Raw genomic sequence first — 20632 nt, forward strand, 5'->3', positions numbered from 1 at the left:
ACAGGAACTTTTTATCACCATGATTTTATGTCACTCAAATAATAAGCAAATAAATAACGTGAGGTAGACTCACTCAAATCATGTTGAGGAAAACACAAATTTGGCGACATTTCTTTTTTGAACATTTCCAGCTGATGTTTATTAGATGATTCTTTTTTTTAAAGATCTTTTTAGGCTTTTCAAGCCTTTATTGTTGAGATAGGACAGCCAGGGAATGTGGAACAACGTGCGGGAAAGGAGCCACAGGTCGGATTCGAACCCGGGACCCCCATGTATGGGGGATCACAGCCACCGCAGCACCCTGATGATTCTTTTTTTAAGGTTCATTTTCGGGTTTCTTGGACCTTGATTTGAGAGCTATGACAGTAGATGTGTCTGTGAAATCGGAGAGAGAGAGAGAAGGGGGAACGCCATGCGGGAAAGGAGCCACAGTAGATTTGAACATGGGGGCGCACAAACTAACCACCGTCATCCGGAGATGGTGCGTTTTTCAAAGTCCTTGTAAATATAAATCAAATATACACATATACCTTTTTCAAGATTTAAATAAATCATTCAACTAGTTTGAGTAAAATATCTGCATTTTGATTTTTTCGTCTGCAGGATCCTTTTTAGAAGCACGCTCCATAATTAGGCTACATAAAGATATGCATGTGTTATATTACGACGTTGTGTAAAAGAGGTAAACGTGCTCAGGCCCGGTTAGTCCTGGAGCAGTGTGAGTGCTGGCCAGCGGGGGAATGGGGAGGGGGGGACAACTTCGCCTAGTGTGAGTGCGCCCTTACACTTAATGCAAAGACGAGATCACTGAGGTGTTGTTGGAAAACAAAATCTTTATTGTCCCTTATTTGGCATTTTATAAAAACCAGAAAAACACACGATGTGATTTAAGGATGGACTCAGCAGACGAACACAATTCAGGTTTCAGCACTGATCAGCTGACGGCTTTAACGAGAACAAGACGTAAAGTTTTCAAGATCAAAAGAAACAAAGAAATGAAGTTTGAACAAAGTTTGTTTTGCAGAGAACATAGACGATGACTTCAGCTCTTTGAATCTCCGTCCTCCTGCTCGATGTCGTGTTCAGGCTCAGCGCTCAGGCTGCTTTCTTCTCCCTCGCACTGAGCCGATTCTGCAGACGCCTCAGAGTCTCTGTGCGCCGACTCCTTCGGTTGTTGTGTGCTGCTGCTGTCTGGCTCCGGGTGTAAATCCTCCTCCGCCTCTTCCTCCTCCGCCTCAGCTTTACACGCGTGGAGGTCGTTTACAGAGGAGACAGGTGCGGGTTCATCTGACCGTGCTGAAGAGTCAGCAGTCTGAGAGTCTGCAGGATCAGACGATATCAGGAGATCAGAAGAGTCACATCAGGAATCCAACGATCAATTTAAAAACAAACACAGACTCACAGCAGCTAACTTTAACTTCTTCACATGCAGGACAACTTTTTTTTATTTCTACAACATCATGAAAGGTGTGCAGCATTAAGGCCACGTGTTCCTGAGTCATAAAGACTAATCCAGAAGACTGGCCCAGGTCTAAAGGAATCTGGACTCGTCTTAATAAACCTCTCACCTGTTTGCTGCCGCGCGAGCTTCCTCTCCAGGGCTCGCTGTCTGTTGAGCTCTATGCGTCTGCGCTGCTCCTCGGTGAGGGAGGGGGCAGCTGGGGAGGGAAAGGAGGAGGATGGTGGGGGAGCTGGAGCAGGAGTAGAGTGGAGTGCCCTCTGCAGGTCATCAGGGAAAACTGCACTGTCAAACGGATCTGGATCCGCAAAGACATGCTGTTCAGGAGCCGGCTCGTCTTCACCTGAAACAGAGAAATAAGAGTGTGGGAGTCTGAACCTCTGCTCTCAAACTCATTCAATGTCTGTGTGTTAAGAGCTGAGCTGAAGGTTGCACTTGCTGTCCGTGCCTGCTGAGCGTATTTACACATTTTTTAAGAGGGCATCTCAGCACTAGGAGGGAAGATCAGATCAAAACAAACGACATGTCACTTTCCTGAGATCTAGTTTGTAAAGACATGTCCGACAGTTTGGGCGCACCAGGGGCCTGTTTCAGAAAGAAGGTTCAACAAACCCTCAGTCTAACTCTGAGCTCTGAGCGGATTTACCCTCAGGTGAGAAACTCTGAGTTTTTTGTTCCAGTTCAGCTGACTTTGACTTTTTTTAAAATCAACTCTGAGCCGGTTCACTCTGTTCAGCACGTGCACCACGACGATTAAAAGCCAACATTAATGGAGCCCCGATACAACGATTCACCATGGCAACAGGAGACAAAAACAAGAGTACTTTAACCCTCTAGAAAATAAAGGCACACAAAAGACTTCTGGAACGGGCTTGAGTTACCCCTCTTTCTAAAAAGCTTCCCTAAATTCAGAGTTAACAGACTCAGTGTTGCCTGCTTACTGAAACGGGCCCAGGGTGTGTTTCAAACAGCAGAAATGCGTGTTGTGTTCATGAAGCGTCGTTATAGAGCTGCATCACCTGGACGAGACTAATCTCTCCCACATCCTGTCGTGCCCTGAGGATTTGATGAAGCCACACCCTCTTTTTCTTCGCTGCTCGTCTCCTCCTCCTCAGAAGGAGAAACATACAAACATACTGTGCATCCAAAAAGTAGATATTTTTCCCGACTCTCGCTTGGGGCACCTAGCAACTTGCACCAAGACTTGGGCTGCACCCTAACCCCGCGGCGAGCACAGCGCACACTGTATCCTATCTGAAGGACCCTTTCATCTCCAGCTCTCTAAAACTGGAGCCCTGGTATACAAAATACTCTTTCAAACAATGTATCTCTTGAAATATTTACCTATGAAGTCTTGGTGTGTCAGCGGCATGTCCAGTCGTATCCGTTTGAGACAGGTCTGCACCTCCTTCTTGTTGCCGAGCTTCTCCACTCTGTCGATAAAATCATCAAACTGCAGTTTGGGGTACAGCCTGTGAGCCCAGTTCTCCATCTTGTGCATCAGCAGCCGCAGGTCCTCGGCCTGGACGGATGATACACACAAACACCATCAAACTATGACTAAAGCATGAGTATGATGTCATAATGTGGAGCCGGTATGAACGAGTCAACAGAGCTGGAAGTCAGCTTCAGCGATGAGATTTTACAGGGTGCTGCAGCTCCCTCAGCACCCCTACTTCCTGCGCCGCTGTGACTCAGTGACACGTCATCTGTTAGGTTTAGTTGTGTAAACGTGTCGGTCGTTATCTCTCACCTCGCGTCCTTTGCCTTTAAACTGAACATCTTCAAACAACGTTCGCAGAGCAGGAAGTCCTCTGTCTGAGATCAGCCTGAAACAATAAATGTAAAATGTTTTTAAACTCCTGTTAGGTTAAAGTTCCAATCAGTGAGATGTGTAGTGAGTGTGATGATAAAGTGACTTTACTCTATGATCAGACATTAAGGAAACATGCTATGTTGAAGTGCTGGCTTCTCTGACAACAATGCAGCAGCCAGTATGTCCTCCTTCTAACTTTAGATTCTGCTCCTGAATGCTCTGAATTTGTTTGGACCAGAGAAGGTAGGCGGTTTTAAGGCACCCCCACACGGCCGTTTTGGACGCCCCTCAGTTTGCCAGATATGAGAGCAGTTATCAGGTCAACAGGTGTTGCAGCGATGGAAGCGGGCAAGAGAATTGGTTCAGATAGAAGTGATTGTACCCGACCTAAAAAGCCTCTGCATGTTTCTAATAAACTCCACGAGCGATGTGTGAGCATCGACTCTAGAGAGGAGGGGGCGGGGCGGGGGGGGGAAGCTCTCTACAATGTTTAGAATTTGAACTGCAGTACCCATTTTAAACACTAGGTGTCAGAGTTACACATTGGTCTAACAGGACCATTAGAGACGTCTGAGATACCTCTGGGAGTCCAGTTTGGGTTGTGGCCTCCTCACTCCTTTTCTTTTAGCAGCAGGAACATCAGCGAGTTTTGACACGTCCCCGTTCTCGTCCTCTGCGTGAGACAAAAAACAAACGATTGATTACCACCTCTACCATATCATTACTTACTCTCCTACCATGAATCATATTGTATTTATTTATTTATTTAACTGCCTTGAATAGCTGGAAAGTCTCTTGAGAGCATCCTACAGCAGCTTCTCACCATTTCCAAAAGGGTCTCCATCCTCTCGCCCCCCCTGTCCCGGAGAGTGTGGAGGAGGAAGAGGAGGGAAAGCTTCATCCTCTAAGCCGTCATAGTCAGGGATGTTGAAGCGGCCGTTTCTCTGTGGGCTGGACATGGTGTGTAACTCCTGGACAAAACGTCAGATCTGTTACAGCAGTTTGAAATTCCTTTGATTGAAACAAATACGACATGCAAACAAAAAGAAACCTGTCCCTGTTTCACTAATTATCCTCTTGCTGCTTTTACGTCTTCTGACTTCTTTAATTTTCTTATTTTCTCTTTATCAAACGCACAGTATGTAAATTCCACCACCAGGGGGATCAAAACAATAAAGATGACATCAAGGCTGGCGGGGAATCATGGGAGTTCTCTCTTCTCCTGCACCCCCCCAACGCTGATGAAAACAAACTCTGAGTTGACTGTAGTCAAGATGACCGGGTGAAACTGACTTGAGGAAGAGAATATGTTTACAGAAGAGCTAATGTATCCAAAGACACGTCCCGTTACAACTCTAAAATTAAGGATTTGCCTGCTTTGATAACTGTTGGAAATATTTGAAGTAACGCAAGAACTCGACAAAAAAAAGTTAAAAAAAAAAAAAAAAAAAAAAAAAAAAAAGGTTTACCGTAAAATCTGGTGTATAACACGCACTTTTAATACCTATTTTTTTCGTCTTAAAAGTCGGCTGCATCTTATACACCGGTGCGACCACAGCCACTAACTGCGACCTGACGTGATTAAAAACCCACCCCCATTGTGTATTGAAATCTGAGCGCACGCTATGCAAGGAAAGACGGCGACACAGACCAGGCTGGCTGCACGACTTTTTTCCACATATTTTCTTCCTCACAGCTGTGAACCTTGTGGAGTTCTCTTTTGATTGAAAGAGTCCTATATATTAAAGTTAAAGAGTGACAAGCGGAGTCGGGCAGCGCAGCTCGCAAACTAGGAGTCTGTTACTCACAGCTTTCCCTGCAGCAGGCTGAGAACTCGACGACTGTAGCTAGTAGGAGCGCAAACTCCCGAAAGTGAAAAAAGACGGGACTTTAAGAGCGACACAGCTGCACAGAAACTGCACGTTGTAGACATCGCTCAACACAATATAAATCGTAACGCAGGAAAACAGTTTAAACTTTTTTTTTCCTCTCTAAGAGACCTTCAAAACAGGGTGCGTCTTATACACCGGTGCGACTCATATTCCAGATTTTTTACGGTGGTTCATTTTGAATAACTCTTATTCAGCATTGCCTTATTTTACTGCCTTTAAATCTTTTCATTCGTTATTCTTCTTTTATTGCCTTAATCTTGTTTTGTCACTTTACCTTTTTATTGCTGTTATTGTGTCTAATTATATCTTACATATTGGTCCTTTAAAATAACAAAGATTATATCGTTATATGAAAATATTTTACATTTTAACAGCCTTAAAATGCTCCTTTTCAATTATGTTTATCTTTTAATCTGCCTTGCCGCTGCTGTAAATAAAGAATAACAGGCTAAAACACTCACTTTGATGGATTATCTCAGTTATTTAGCCTGTTTTTCAGATGTTATCCGTCAGTTTCTGTTGATAAATCGGCGCCCGATACCTGCGCTCTCTCTCCCGGACAGCTCGGTCAGATATCGGCCGTGAAGAAGCAGATATCGGTCGACCGGAGCGTCATCACCGGGAAGGCGGTAAACTCGACCATAGCCCAAAACACAAAACAAAAACAGTAAATCCTGTCCTTCGTGTTTATAAAGTTTTAAAGTGGACGTGAGGGGCAGCAGAATACGCTCCTCTCTCTAAACGTCGGCTGAACCTGACTTCCGGTCTGAGTAACGTCTGAAGTTGTATTAAAGTGTAAATACTGAAATACTGAGATAACGTTACTTTAGCTGCTGTCAGCGGGTCGTGCCAAGTTAAAACACGATAATAAATTAAAATGAATTCTTTAAATAAGATACCAGTAGCTTATATTCTTTTACCTGTCACGAGCTCTCCCGGCGTAGTAATCACCCGCGAGAGTTGTTGCAAAATTGGCGAAATTAACTTCCGGTATGACGGGTTACTTTTTCAAAATAAAATCCAGCACGCTTCCGCTAAATCACAGAGCCACAAAAAAAAGTCATGATAGGAACAAGGTTAATGTGTTTATGTTTGCAAATGAGATAATTATTTGTGCGCACATCATTATATCTTAAGCACACAAGACATATACTTATATATTTTTTATCTTTTTTGGGGCTCGAGTTCAGCGTAAGAGTTAAGCTGCTAATGAATACAATAGTTTGAGTTTAAACGTTACTGTTGATGCAAAGAGCAGCCATGTTGTTAATTTGGACGCCTGAAGTTGCTCTTAAGTTTCTGTACAGAATGTAACTATATTTTGTATTTGTTTTTTACATTTGTACATTTGCAAGAAATGTTTAATAAAAATAAATAAAAATAAAAGAAAGTTTCCGACTGCAGGGAGGCTTTCCTGATGATGCGTTAGACGAGATCCAAGATCAAAAACGCAAAATTAAAACCTGCCTCATCTCAGCCTGTCGTTAACCGAAAGTTAGGTTGAGACAGCATTTCCAGCATGGAGACCGCTACTGGTGGGACATCACTCAGGCATTGCACTCGTTATTCATGTCCCATTGCGGTATGTTTCTTCCTTCATATCTTGTCAGAATTAATGTAGACCTTCATAAATCAGTTTCTCTCTCAATAATCAGCACCATATAAATGTTATAAATGTATTTTATTGTGAGTTTATAATCCACAGAGTACAACACTTGATCTCCAGCACTCTTATTTCTTAACTGTACAAACTTTTTTTTTTTTTTTTTTTAGAATAAACCATCTTCTCTTTACAGTTTTCTTGAGTCTCTGAGAAAAGGCAGCTTCCCTAAAAAACCACACAAGACCAGTTTTTATAAAATAAATACCAATTAAGGTCATTATTGTTTTAATAATCGTAATAAAGCAAGCATGAAGTGAACGGGATATTATCTATTTTGACTCAGAGGTGACGACCTGATTGTTGAAACAGAGCAGCAGGACAGTTAAATGAACACAACGCTGGACGATGATGAAGTTTAACAGCTTTAAAGTCACTCTCTGAGTAGTTTATTCATCTGACAGGGTGTGTGTGCGTGTGTGTATTTGTGCATGCATGTGTGTGTGTCCGCTCAGAGGCGTCCCCGCAGCAGGAACATGAGGAAGACTGCACTGAGGAGGATGCAGAGCGTGCATACTGTTGGAACGACGATCTCTGTCACCATCTCCATGTGGCCGATCAGCGGGTCTGAAACACACACACAAATGTAAGTTAATGTGTTTGAACGTCTCTGTTCGTTTACACTTATTTTCAAGTACTTTAAAGTATCCCGAGTCTCCACAAATATCTATAGAACACCAATGTGTCCCGGTTTTAACTGTCTGTGAAGTTTCTTGTTCTAAATCCACTCTGATCCTGTATTTGATCATGCCTATAAACCCCTCTATTTCAGCCCTGCTCAGAACAGGCTGTTTCTGTGTCTGTACCTTTAAATGTAAATGAGCTGTGTCTGACCACGCCCCCTCTCTGGAAGGGCTTGGGTGTCTCTGGCTTTCTCGCTCCATGTCCTATTGTTTACGGTGAGAAGGCAGACTCAGAGGGCAGAACGAACACCTAGCTGTGGGAGTGTCACCCACCTGGGGGAGGGGTTACTGCCCTTTGTGATGTCATGAAGGGAAAATCTCCAAACGGCCTGTTTGAGCACACATTTTGTGAAAAGTGGAGCAGGCAAAAGATGGAGAGGATGGACTTTTCTCATCATTGGGGGGTTTGTAGACAGACTAGAGACACATATTAGTGTCAGAGAAACATGGTGAAGTGGATTTTACATAATATGTGACCTTTAAGAGCCATAAAGTAAATGTGCAAAACATTATTGGATCAATTAATAACCGTATCAATAACTTATGACTAGTCGACTCGACTCTTAAAACTGACATAGGGAGCATGTGCAGTGAAAAAAAGCACTGGTGCAAAGACCGAACCCTGAGGGACTCCGCACAGCAGAGGAGCTGAAGTGGACGCATGATAGCTAGTACAGACTTAACTTAAACACAAATCAAATCGGCCAATGATCACTCTTAGAAATTACATGTCAGTGCTGTGCTGGTTCCGAAGCTAACCCTTTCAGATGTTATGACCCTCCAGCAGCAATAGGTATCAAGGGCCGGTATTCTTTTGGTACCTGTGCGTGATCGGTGATGCTCCTATCGGTATATACGTTAACAGTCCCTCTTATTTGCCTCTAACAGGAAGTACGATGTAGGATAAACATCAGAAACTTTAGTACCTAAACTTCATCATGCACTGGCCAAGACTTTTGCATTCCTGCATGTTCCTGATTTCCCTGGGACTGTCTTCTAGCTGGAGGGGCAAAACAAAGAAAAACCCTGTTAGATAACGGCATGTAACGTGTTGCCCTGGAATAACTACAAATTCGCCCAAACCCCCTTTCCTGTTTGCTGATAGGAAATCACAATTCATTGATTAACTGTTTGAAAGAGACTTTGCATTGGAATGTAGAGACAGGACGTCATAAAACACTTTGGATAACTTTCTAATTTACACCGGTAAAACAGACCACTTGGCTATATGTGAACGACCTCGGAATTAGCACACTCACCCCGGCATCCTCGATCCGAAAGAACCTGACGAGGGCTAAATGGTACCATTCGGCGGAGTTCTCCCGAACGCAACTCATAGTAAGGATGCGTTCTGATTAAGTAGTGGGTGTGTAGTAGCAAAGCTTGTCGTATCCGAATCAAAGCCTCTAAATCAACTTTTACATCAAACTCATTAAGTCCCCTTTCTTTCTTCTAAATCCTTACCTAGTTAAATTACTCAAACGATATCGCGTTTTACCTCGTTACTCTAACATAAGAACTTCACCATTCCAACTTAAAAACCAATACACAACATTGTCATTATTTACATTGTCACGTCAGTATCACTGTCGTAATTATATCCTTTGCATATTTACTCCCTTTATATATCTTTTGTAAACACATACAATTTCTGTACTTTGTCTGTGTATTTTTATGGTTTTAACTGCTTGAGAATTTACTCCGATGATATGAGATAGATTTATAGATTAATTAATTACTACAACTAAGCTTAGTTATCTTATGCTTATACTTTAAGCTGGTGCCCCGAATTAGAATACGCTACAGGCAAAACAATCTGGAGACAGACTTTTCCTTTGTTTGGCCCCACTTAGCTTAGCTTAGCCTACGCTGGTATGATTTATTGTACCAACCTGCTGCCAGGAGCTGGTTACTGGAGGAGCAAGTCTCGATGGATTTCCTCTTCCAACTCTCCACCTGTAAAGAAAGAACAAAGTCTCAACAACTCGATAACATATTACGATCCAAGGAGTGTGCCGTTCATGATGTGACAGTTTTACCTCTCTCTGATTGGGGAAGCCGTTAGAGCTGATGATGCGTTTGTAGAACTGGACAGAGGCCTTCGGGTAGCGTGGTTTATTCTTGTTCCTGAAGTCCACGTAGTAGAGTCCGAACCTCTCGGAGTATCCCTCGTCCCACTCGAAGTTGTCCAGTAGAGACCAGGCTGTGTAACCCTTCACGTTCACGCCGTCCTTCATCGCTGTGAGGAAACAAAGAACGTAAAGTTAAAACACGGGACAACACTCGCACAGACTCTAATTCTAAATTAAAGTGACAGCTTTTTCACCTTTGAGCATTTCGTTGATGTAATCTTTGAAGTACTGCATCCTCCAGTCGTCACACAGGTCGGTGCAGAGCATTTTCTCTGACACGCCGTTTTCTGTCACGTAAATCATCGGGTTCCCGTACTGAGTCTGTTCAAAAGACATCAAATAACAAACAGGATGAATGGATAGAAACTGAAGAAAGGAGCACTGCCACACGTCGTCATAGAAAAGAGGAGTCCCACTTTTAAAGGACCGTCTGTTTTCTTAGCATCTCTTTGTTTGACTTCCTGATGAAGGCTTGATGCCAAAACTCATCGAAAGTGTGTTTTTAAAGTCCACACCATTGGTTCCCAACCTTTTGTACCTTGCAGCACCCCCACCAAAAAAGGGGTTCTTGTAAGCGGAGCCCCCCCCCAAAAGACCCACACGTAAAGTTACACATCGCTATCCTATGATTTTATTTGGTATGTGCAAATCCTATTTAGACAACCTCAGAGCAGACAGAGCCTCACAGCCCCATCCTGTAAGAATTCAGACGTTGTAATGGATGAAAGAGCGTGCTTTGGACAGTTTTTTTATAGGGCTGTGATCAAACTCAAATCTTAAACTTCTATATGATAAAAGTAAAAATATATTGAGACCTGTTTTGATACCACAACTGTCATAATTCATAAATAACAATTCATATCTGGAGGAAGTAGGTTAGCTCAGCTTAGCATAAAGCCTCAAAGCTAGGGGAAACAGCTAGCCTTCTCTCTGCAACATAAAAAAGACTGACCTATGGACAATGCAAAGCTGTTTCCCCCTGCTTCCAGTCTTTATGCTAAGCTAAGTTAATCAACTCCCGAACTTTCGCTTCCAGACTATAAGAAACACGAGCAGTATCCATCGCCTCGTCTCACTTTTCCCAAAGAAATTCAAGCACAATACAAATATCCCTGTTTCGAAAGATAAACCTAAAACCTATAACCTTGTCTACAGCCAGATATCTGGATTTGATTGTGTTTAATTTGTGTTGTGTGTACCTTGACAAAGTTAAGCAAGCGTCTGAAGCCCCAGGGGACAGAGTAGAGCCACTCAGAGCCGGGATCAGGCCACTGCGGGTCGACCAGCTCTGCGAGGTCACGATCAGCAAAGTAGCTGTCTCCAAGGCTTGATGGGTAATTCTTCAGGGTGACGTAGCGGGTGGTGAAGTGTCCGAGTCCGAGGAAGTCGCAGGTCCCCTTAATGTAACTCTTCTCTTGAGGTGAGAAGACGGGAAGTCGAGACGCTCCGAGGCCCTGCTGACCGCTCTTCCTGCCTAAACGTAAAGTTTAATGAAACCAATGAGTCTGCAGAGTCATGGCACTAACAGCCCAAAACGATGCAAACATTTGACCTGGACGTACCAATGTAATCTTTCATAACCTGGGGGTAGTCTCCGTTGAAGATGGGCGTGGCGAACCATCCCATGTAGAACTGGATGTACCTCTCTGCTGCTTCGATGTCCCTCTGGTTGGTGATGTCCACTGGTTCCCCCCAATCAGCTGTGAGTGAGATCCCAACCAGCCCTGCACACACACAAACACACCGTCGATCAATGTTATTAACCAAAATTTGACATTTGTCACCAAAGAACTACATAAACCAAACGGCACCATGACCTTATCTTTGTACCTTTTTGTCTGCTCCTCCACTGCATGTCATACGTGTGCCAAACTTTGGCGTGGGCCTGTTTCAGAGACAGAGACAGATCACCTTAGTGTCTGATTTAAAACAAAAGATGGAAAATCAAGAGTGACACTATGAATCCAAGATTTTACTTTTAGCGATATCACTTGTATGCAACAGTTCAGACCAGCTGCTGACAAAGATTAATTTCCTTGTATTCTAGTCTGAATCAGCCCTCTGCTGGGATTAGGACTCAAAAGTTTTGAACAAAACAAACTGGAGGTTTTATCCGGATTAAAGCCAGGACTGGATCACTTGAGCCTATCTGGTAACAACCGAATGTACACATGTAATCCTTTATTTGTGGGTTGTTCCTTTTGAACTCCCGGAGCGTTACCTTGATGATGTGGTGAGCAGCTTTGTACGCTCCTGTTCCCTTCAGCTTCAGTCCAGGTGCATGTTCTCCTGTTTCATATCCCTCCACAGCGATGGACTGAAGACACAAGACAATGGACAGTCTCTTAAAGAATATCTAAAACGATCCAAACATCTCCTCAGAAAACAGAGAAAGCTCCATTAAGGAGTGGAGCTGCACTTATTTCAAACTTGACGTGTCATTCTCCACCAATGCTAAATGGACTTCAGTTTGTTTATTTCTTTTCTAGTCTTCTGACTACTCAAAGGTCACACCAACGTTTCGATCCAAAGGAACTTCTTCAGGCATTTGACGCCAACACTTATAAATGGTTCCAGGACTACCTGTCTCAGATTATAGTGTGTATAGGCTGGAACTATTCAGTAAGTTTCTGTCATTCACAAAAGGCGTTCCACAGGGGTCAGTTCTGGGCCCTATCTTATTTACAATCTATATTAACAATGCTGTTTAACATTCATCTTTATGCAGACGATATTGTACTACATTGTTCTGCTGTATCCACACTCAATGGCAGCAGTATTGAAAGGGTCAGAGTATATAAATATCTTGGCGTTTGGCTGGACGAATCATTTACTTTTAAGCATCATGAGGAAAAGGAGTGGAGAGGAGTGATGAGGTCGGAGTTGAGTTGCCAAACACAGACTGTGATCTGCTGCTGCTGTGATAAATATATATTTTTAAATACAGACACGAGTTGTCTGAGTGAAGTCTTGTAGCCGTACGTACCCAGGGATTATTGAACGTGATCCAGTACTTCACTCTGTTTCCAAACCTGTCGAAGCAAAGGTTTGCAAAGTCGTTGAAGTAGTTGACCATGGTGATGTTCTGCCAGCCGCCGTACTTCTCCTGCAACACCTGAGGTGGAAAACTGCGTTAGTGTCCACGCTGAGATTTTAAATCTGTCCCTGTGAATTCAAAAACGAAAAGGTTCTCACCTGAGGTAAATCCCAGTGGTACAAAGTAACGATAGGTGTGATCTTGTTGTCCAGCAGCATGTTAATCAGATCATCGTAGTATTTGATTCCTCTCTCGTTGATTTGTTCACCTGGGAAAATTGCAAGTTAATTATTAATTCATAAGATTGCTGGCTTCTCTGACAACAAAGCAGCAGCCAGTATGTCCTCCTTCTAACTTTAGATTCTGGTCCTGAATGCTCTGGATTTGTTTGGACCAGAGAGGGTAGGTGGTTTTAAGGCGACCCCCACATGGTCGTTTTGGACGCCAGTTGGTTTGCTAGATATGAGAGCAGTTGTCAGGTCAAACCAACAGGTGTTGCAGCGATGGAAGCGGGCAAGAGAAGTGGTTCAGATAGAAGTGATTGTACCCGACCTAAAAAGCCTCTGCATGTTTCTAATAAGCTCCACGAGCAGAAACGTGCTCAAACTAGGATCAATATTGGAGATGCTTTTGAAAAATGGAGAGAGGTTAGAACACAGAAAGGTTTACAGACCGATGCAGAGCTGGATAAACACTGAAGCTTCAGTGTCCACCAGATGGCGACCTGCAGGAGTATGGACTCTAGAGAGGGGGGAGGGGGGGGGGGAGACAGCTCTCTACAATGTTTAGAATCTGGACTGCAGTACCCATTTTAAACACTAGGTGTCTGAGTTACATACTGCTCCTTTAATGGAAGGGTTCCATTTTTCAACATGCTTCATGTGTGACCTAATTGATCACCCTGTCGTTAGGGAAACAAACCGTTACTAAGGAAAGCAGATGGTTGCTATGGACGTGGCTCTTGTATCTACGGAGCCCGTGTGCATTTTATAAAAAAGGGTGCACAAATAGAAAGCAGCTCACTGTAAATCATCCCTTTAAGTCTTCCTCTAATGAACTATTTCTATGTCTATAAAATCAGTAAAAATTAGAGTTGATCACAAGCTGACCACCAGTCCATAACACAAAACTCTTTTATGCATTCAATCTCATATTGATTGAGTTATTTCCTCTTGATTGTCTTCAATAGTAAGCCAAGTAAAAACAAAAATTGTAAAGCTGGACATTTCCCAACAGTCAAAACATGTTCTTAAAGTCAGGTTGATATTTACTTTTCAGTCCGGTTGGTAGAATCCTCGGCCAGGAGATGGAGAAACGATAATGATTCAACTTCATGTCTTTCATTAAGTTGATGTCATCCTTCAAAACAAACAACAGAATACATTCAGACAATCCACACAGCGATCACAAACCAAACACACACTGCAGCTTGAGTTAGCTTTTTTGGTCGTACAACTGCACACACTCTCACAGTGAGAGCAGAGCTACGAGCCGATTCCCCAGCACAAACTGACCGACAACATCCTAAATCACCATGGCAACAGGAGGCATGCCTGTGTAATCTGTCTTCCCCCCTCCGAACATGACTTAAAAATCAGACCTTGGCGCTTTACTGCAAGTCATCCCGCCACTCTCTCTCCTCCCAGCATAGAGCAAAAATGCCCCCAAAAACAATCTTTAAAAGGGGGCTGCTGATGGTCTAGCATTAAGGTCGCTCCCCATGTATGGACGCTTTCGCCCTCCAAGCAAGAAGCTGGGTTTCAAGTCTGACATGCGACTCCTTTCCTGCATGTCATTCCCCACTTTCTCTCCTGATTTCATACTCTATCCACTGTCCTATCTAAACAAAGGCAAAAAGCCCCAAAATGAAGACATTCATTGGCTGTTGCTGTTTTGAAAATGAATTTGCGGCGCCCAGGATAGCCTAGCGGCGATGTTGCACATCCCATGTGCAGAGGCTATAGTCCTCGTCGCAGCAGCCGTGTATTGGAATCTGACCCCCACCCTTTACTGCATGTCGTCCCTGACTCTCTCTTCTATGCATTTCCTGTCTCACCTCAACTATCCTATCCGACTTTGCTCTCTGAGGGAATGATCTTTATCTGTTTGGATCATTTCTGTAAATCTGTTGTGACGTCAGAGAGTTATGACCCTGTTGTCTGCGGGTCACCTTGAATTTGTAGTAGCCCTCACACGACGAGTCCCCCGTGTCATTCAGGAAGATTTTCCCCTTTTTGCGTGCAAAGGCGTCCCAGATGCTCATTCCTTTCCCGTCTATGTTCCAGGCTCCTTCGGTCTGATACGCAGAGCTGCCGGCCCCCCAGGAGAAACCTGCAGACCAATCAGTGACTGTGAGTGCTTTGCAGACCATCATAGTGTCAGTAACTGTTTTATGTTTAATGGTGTGACATCATACCAGTGGGGAAGGTGCCATAGTAGAAAGACGTCTTCTCATTCTTCGTCCAGTCAAAGTCTTCACTAGCTGTTACACACAGAAGCAGCGAACTCAGGAGGCAACGTTGCAGCAGATTCATCTTCAGAGAGGAGCTCAATGACTTTCGTTACACCTGAGAGACAAGAAGGAAACTTTATTAATCCCTCCTGGGGGCAACTGGTTTGGAGCATAAATCATAAATGAAGGCAGGCCCGGTTCTAGAACTAAAATACGAAAGGCTCTGACACACCAAGCAGACGGCAAAGAAGTAGAGGCGACCTCGCCTTTTGTTTTGTCCCAAAAGTTGCACTTGAACACACCACAAAGACTAAAGCCGACGGCCAACCACCACGTAGGTTCTGCTCATGAGAGGAAATAACTCTCCATGCCAGCAGGGGGTGGTAGTCCGTTGTTGTGATACGAGAAGACCATTTTCACACCGCTGTCGCTCACCACTCGTATTATAGGTAGCCTACTAATGGAGAATAATGTCTGATAAAAAGTTGAAAATAGCGCTGCCGTTGTTGTCAGCCCTTGGTCTTTTAGTGGAAAAAGAAAAGAAGAGGCGGAGGAGACAAATAAGGAGAAACCGCACTAATGGGTGAAAGCATGGATACTACAGCGGCATGCTCAAGGGGCTTTCCTGAACCTGAGAAGAGAGCTGGAGAGAAATGAAACCTCCAAACAGCCAATCAGAGAGATTCCTCTCACCGACCGCCAACGTTGATTCAACATGTTGGACACACCGCAAAAACTAGGGCGACGATTGCTCACCCGATGACATCAGTCATCTGTTTGCAGAGAGATTTATACTGCTTTCACGCTTTCACAAAACTCCTGAAAAACTTCCTGATATGTTCAGTCTGAGCGTCATGTGTGAACGCAAACAGCTGAATGTTTCTCTCTTCACCCGGAGTTTCTCCTCCAGCCTCCTCGTATTTATTCTGCAGAAAGTCAGAGTGAGCTGATGTGAGAACGCAGCAGGATATAATCAGGAGAATTCACCTGGAGCGAGTGGGAGGGGGTGGTGACGTTTATTCCCTGTGATCGCTGCACGACCATAGACTGTCTGCACGCCACCTCTACCATCTCCGTGCTCTAATCAACCTGCTGCATTATGTTTCCTGTTCTCCAGTATGTTCTTCTCCACTCTTTAGTTCACATTGAGATTCTGATGAACTACACGTAGCATTGATAGAAGGACACATATTCTCATTATAGAGTCGTATAGAGGACTCTGATGCTTCCACGTCGTCTTTTTACATCACATCTTACCTCAGGAGACTCCACCCCCCCCCCCCCCCCCCCCCGTCTGACAGGGATAGTCTCCCACTGTGAGGTGCATGTGTGAACAACCAGATCAGGAGAATATCAGGAGCAGAAATTCTCTCGATATCTTCAGGAGTGCAGATGTGAAAGCGGTAAACATAACGACGTCGTCATGGCAACAGAGAGATTTAACTTTAAAAAGCACATGTTCAGAAACAAATCAAATACTTTCCTTCCTGTACAGCCTTCCTGAAGATCTGCTGGTTACAAAATTGAACTCAGATCTCTTTATTTTAAAGCCGATAATCTAATTTTAACGACACTGTTCACTGAGAGGCTGAGAATCCAGCAGACCCAAGACAAACGAACGAGACACTCCAGAGAAGACTGACCATAAAAACCACAGAGGACCCACTGAGCAGGAAGTCTCCGTTTCCTCTTCTTTACATTGGACTCAGTGGAAACAAACCTTTTCAGAAGGTATTATCTCACCCTGAGCTCAACTGTAAATCCAACTTTCAGAACAAGTCACTCGAAGGTGTCCACAGGTTGAGAGTAATAAACATCCTACCTCAAACCCCAAACCTCAGGATCATCTGTTAAACATCCAGTGAGCAATCGCCTGTCATCGAGGTTATCAAAGAATCATCTAGTTTCATTTCAGCCAGCTGTACGACACACTGACGCAAAACGCTATGAGAGACAGAAAGTAGGCCAGTTTGTCCAGCGCCGTCAGGATGAGAGACATTTCAAGCTGCGTTAAGAGGAGTCAAAGCCTGAGCTGTGTCCCTGCCTACATCTGTGTCTTTGCCCCGTGTCTGTCTCAGACTCACATCCACATATAGATGTCTGACCTGCTGCCCGGCCGGCATTTGTCCCCCGCTGGAAACCGCTCCAAAGTGCAAGAAACGTCCCCGAGCTTCTGGACCCGGTTAATGCTCCCCGCTGTCACCGCCAGTGTTCAGAGTCCGAGTCGTGAAAACAAAACCGAGTGAAGCATCCAGGACATTTTCTGCTATTCATCAGGCCCCCATCACCCCCCCGCCCTCGCCCCGTCCCCTGCCTCCACACACACACACACACATGCTGAATACCGCTCCATTGGGAGGCAGTGAAGTGTGAGCGTGAATCTGCTGCGGCTAACAGATCTTTTGGAAAAAGGAGAGATTTTGGCACTGTAAGCAAAGTTAATGTTAGTGAGCCTGATGCATGTGCAGCTCTAATGGAACATATGCACGGCTCTGTTCTGTTTCCACACTCAAAGATATACTCATTTTTAAACGTTGATTTCACTTATTCTACTTTACACACCTCTTTTCTGGGGGGGGGGGGACATGAAGGGATGAAGATGAAGCAATACATGTATTATATGATTCTTTTTTTTAAACCGACAGTGATGCGTTGAGGAGAAACTCCCAGATTACAGATATCAGTTGGATTATTTTATTTGACTTTGCAGGTCCGTACTTTGACTTTCTTCGCCCCCCAGTGCTGATGCTCCAGGGCGTCGATAGTCTCGTAGCACAAGACAAAAACGTCTCTTAAATCTCTAAAAGTAACTGCTGTGATGGAATTCTGTATCTTTTCAGATGTACAGATATTATTTCGTTCAAGGCCTGCTGCTGATGTCGTATCTGTGATGTTTGGTGGACTTGGTGTCTGCTGACATCACATCCTGGTTTCGACGGGGTTTTATGACCCTGACATTAGTATCAGCTTTTAGATATATAGAGAGCCTCCAGGGACGGTCTGACAGACTTTGGTTTGGAGAGACACAAGTTCCCATGTGTGCTCTGTTAATTCATATCTCCTCATGAGTATTCATCTTCTATATAAACTTTCTTCAACTTAAGCCATCTGAGTCTCCCTGAATCATTTCTTGTGTGAAGCCAAGTTCTTAAATATTTCAATATATCAATCATACACGTTCATGCTGCACAAAATCCAAACTCTAACAGGAAGTGTTTTTCAGACTGACGATCTTTGTATGAACATCTTCCCTCCGAGGAGATGGAGAGGATAAGAGGTGTGTGTGCGTGCGTGCGTGCGTGCGTGCGTGCGTGCGTGCGTGTGTGTGTGTGTGTGTGTGTCCTCTTTCCACTTCTTTAATAGTGACCTCCTGGTCTGGACTGTTTTTGTCCATCTTTATTCAGTATTTTTAACATAATTTCTTTGTCATCCCAGAGCTCATTGCTTGCAGCGTAACCGAGCGTGCTCTGGTCTCGCCAGGGGTGATGGCGCCGACATCGAAGGGATTATGGGAATTGAAGTTTGATGTCTGGACTCTAGGCAGACGGGGACTACAACTACCATTAGTGATGTACTACTGATTGACACCTCTCTCTCTCTCTCTCTCTCCCTCTCTCTCTGTCTCTCTCTCTCTCTCTCCCTCTCTCTCTCTGTCTCTCTCTCTCCCTCTCTCTCTGTCTCTCTCTCTCTCTGTCTCTCTCTCTCTGTCTCTCTCTCTCTCCCTCTCTCTCTGTCTCTCTCTCTCTCTCTCCCTCTCTCTCTGTCTCTCTCTCTCTCCCTCTCTCTCTGTCTCTCTCTCTCTCCCTCTCTCTCTGTCTCTCTCTCTCTCTCTGTCTCTCTCTCTCTCTCTCCCTCTCTCTCTGTCTCTCTCTCTCTCCCTCTCTCTCTGTCTCTCTCTCTCCCTCTCTCTCTGTCTCTCTCTGTCTCTCTGTCTCTGTCTCTCTCTGTCTCTCTCTCTCTCCCTCTCTCTCTCTCCTCTCTCTCCTCTCTCTCCTCTCTCTCTCTCTCAGTCAGGTGTTCTTGAATGTCGCAGCATTGCTTTCTTCAAACCGATGACTCATGGGTAGATTTATTTTGCAGTAAGTGAGTCGGCTTAGTTTTACACAAACAAACAGCACGAGACGAGAAAGACAAATCCCCCGTTTCCTCCAAGTGGTCCAGTTCAGTTCAGCTCAGTACCGTTTCCACTGTCAGACGTTGGAATGGTACCAAACCGACCTGTACCGTCCTGCTGTTTGCTACCCTTCTGTTGGGATGCCAAACGTACCGATCCGACCCTAAGGGGCGGAGCTAGACACACTGCTGTCTGTTGATTGGTCAAAGGAATCGTCGCTTCCCAAGCGACAGCAGTTATACTCCTCAATTTCGAGAGAGTCTTTTGTCAGCCATAGCTCCGCCCACATAGACGACCTCGGAGGGGCAGACCTCTGCTCAACGTCCTCACTGGTTTGTTTTAAAGATTTATTTTTGGGCTTTTTGTTCCTTTAATGGAGAGATAGGACAGTGGACAGAGTCGGAAATCAGGGAGAGAGAGAGAGAGAGGAATGACATGAAAGGAGTCACAGCTGGACTTGAACCTGGGCCGCCCGCTTGGAGGACCATGGCCTCCATTCATGGGGCGCGCACACTAACCACTGAGCCACCTGCACCCCTACGTCCTCCTTTGTTAACTGTGTCGCGTTCTTCGTCTTCAGTGATCCTATTGGCTGGCTACACTCTGCTATGATGCCATGCTATTAAGAAGCTGACACGGGTATGTCCCTCCAGTTTACACTCCGCGTTCCAGGGAAGGGATCGGCTGTGGAAGCAAGAAAGATCAAGGTTTATCGTACGACCGCTTGGTGGAAACGGGGCTAAATTAACAACAGTGCTCAAGTCTAAAACGGTGCATGTGTGAACAACCAGATCAGGAGGATTTCAGGCGCAGTCCTCCTGAAATTCTCTAAAAAAATCACCAGGAGTGCATGTGTGAAAACTCCCTCTCAGCATCTAATGACTAATGACCTCTCCTCGGTCCAAAGTTGAAGTGTTACTTTTGTTCCGATTGTGAATCGTCCTCCATCAACCAGAGTTTGGTTTCGAGCTGTTTGAAGAAAACTGAGTTCAACTTGAGTCTCAAAGAACATTAAATAACTTCTGATGTGTGAATAATGTCGACATAACATCTGTTAGAGGTTTAACACCGACGGGTGATAACACAAACATAGTACCTGCACTCACAGCCCCCCCCCCCCCCCACACACACACACACACACACTCTCAGGATCATGACCTGTGCAGTGAATACAGTGTGCTGGAGCGTCCCTGCACAAAGCATGAATACGACCATTATCACGGCGAGCATTGTTTACGGAGCATTGTTGTCAGAAAATGCTGACCTGTTCAAATCTAAAACTGTTGGCACTGCACTCTCACGTTTACATGTTAGTGTGTGACGCTCTCTGTGCACACACACCTCCACTTCTAGTGCATGTATGTGCTTTGTCTTTGCACTGTGTGTG

General features: G+C 44.5%; 2 protein-coding genes across 6 annotated transcripts; both read right to left on the reverse strand.

Moving 5' to 3' along the window:
• Positions 1–813: 813 nt before the first annotated feature.
• On the reverse strand, positions 814–6176 carry tipin (timeless interacting protein). 2 transcript variants are annotated; one of them, XM_020656052.3, is made up of 7 exons: positions 6088–6176; positions 4099–4246; positions 3855–3948; positions 3213–3288; positions 2804–2981; positions 1569–1802; positions 814–1320 (listed from the first exon to the last, which is right to left on the reverse strand). In XM_020656052.3, the coding sequence occupies exons 2-7, from the start codon at positions 4232–4234 to the stop codon at positions 1043–1045; spliced, it is 996 nt and encodes a 331-aa protein (XP_020511708.2). In that variant the 5' UTR covers positions 4235–4246; positions 6088–6176; the 3' UTR covers positions 814–1042. The 2 variants fall into 2 exon arrangements, with proteins under 2 accessions (XP_020511708.2, XP_020511709.2); XM_020656053.3 differs by lacking the exon at positions 6088–6176 and adding an exon at positions 5629–6081.
• Positions 6177–6829: 653 nt separating this feature from the next.
• Positions 6830–17384, reverse strand: lctla (lactase-like a). Of its 4 annotated transcripts, XM_065952558.1 has the most exons (15): positions 17237–17384; positions 15096–15246; positions 14850–15010; positions 13951–14038; positions 12838–12947; positions 12629–12757; positions 11864–11959; positions 11473–11527; positions 11205–11366; positions 10842–11116; positions 9837–9963; positions 9550–9749; positions 9403–9466; positions 8437–8510; positions 6830–7394 (listed from the first exon to the last, which is right to left on the reverse strand). In XM_065952558.1, exons 2-14 carry the CDS (start codon positions 15211–15213, stop codon positions 8437–8439), a joined length of 1659 nt encoding a protein of 552 aa, XP_065808630.1. In that variant the 5' UTR covers positions 15214–15246; positions 17237–17384; the 3' UTR covers positions 6830–7394. The 4 variants fall into 4 exon arrangements, with proteins under 4 accessions (XP_065808630.1, XP_029137489.1, XP_065808628.1 ...); XM_029281656.2 differs by lacking the exon at positions 8437–8510; XM_065952556.1 differs by lacking the exon at positions 8437–8510 and having other exon boundaries at positions 17216–17377.
• Positions 17385–20632: the final 3248 nt, after the last annotated feature.

The sequence above is a fragment of the Labrus bergylta genome, chromosome 3, assembly GCF_963930695.1.
Source record: "Labrus bergylta chromosome 3, fLabBer1.1, whole genome shotgun sequence".
NCBI lineage: Eukaryota > Metazoa > Chordata > Actinopteri > Labriformes > Labridae > Labrus > Labrus bergylta.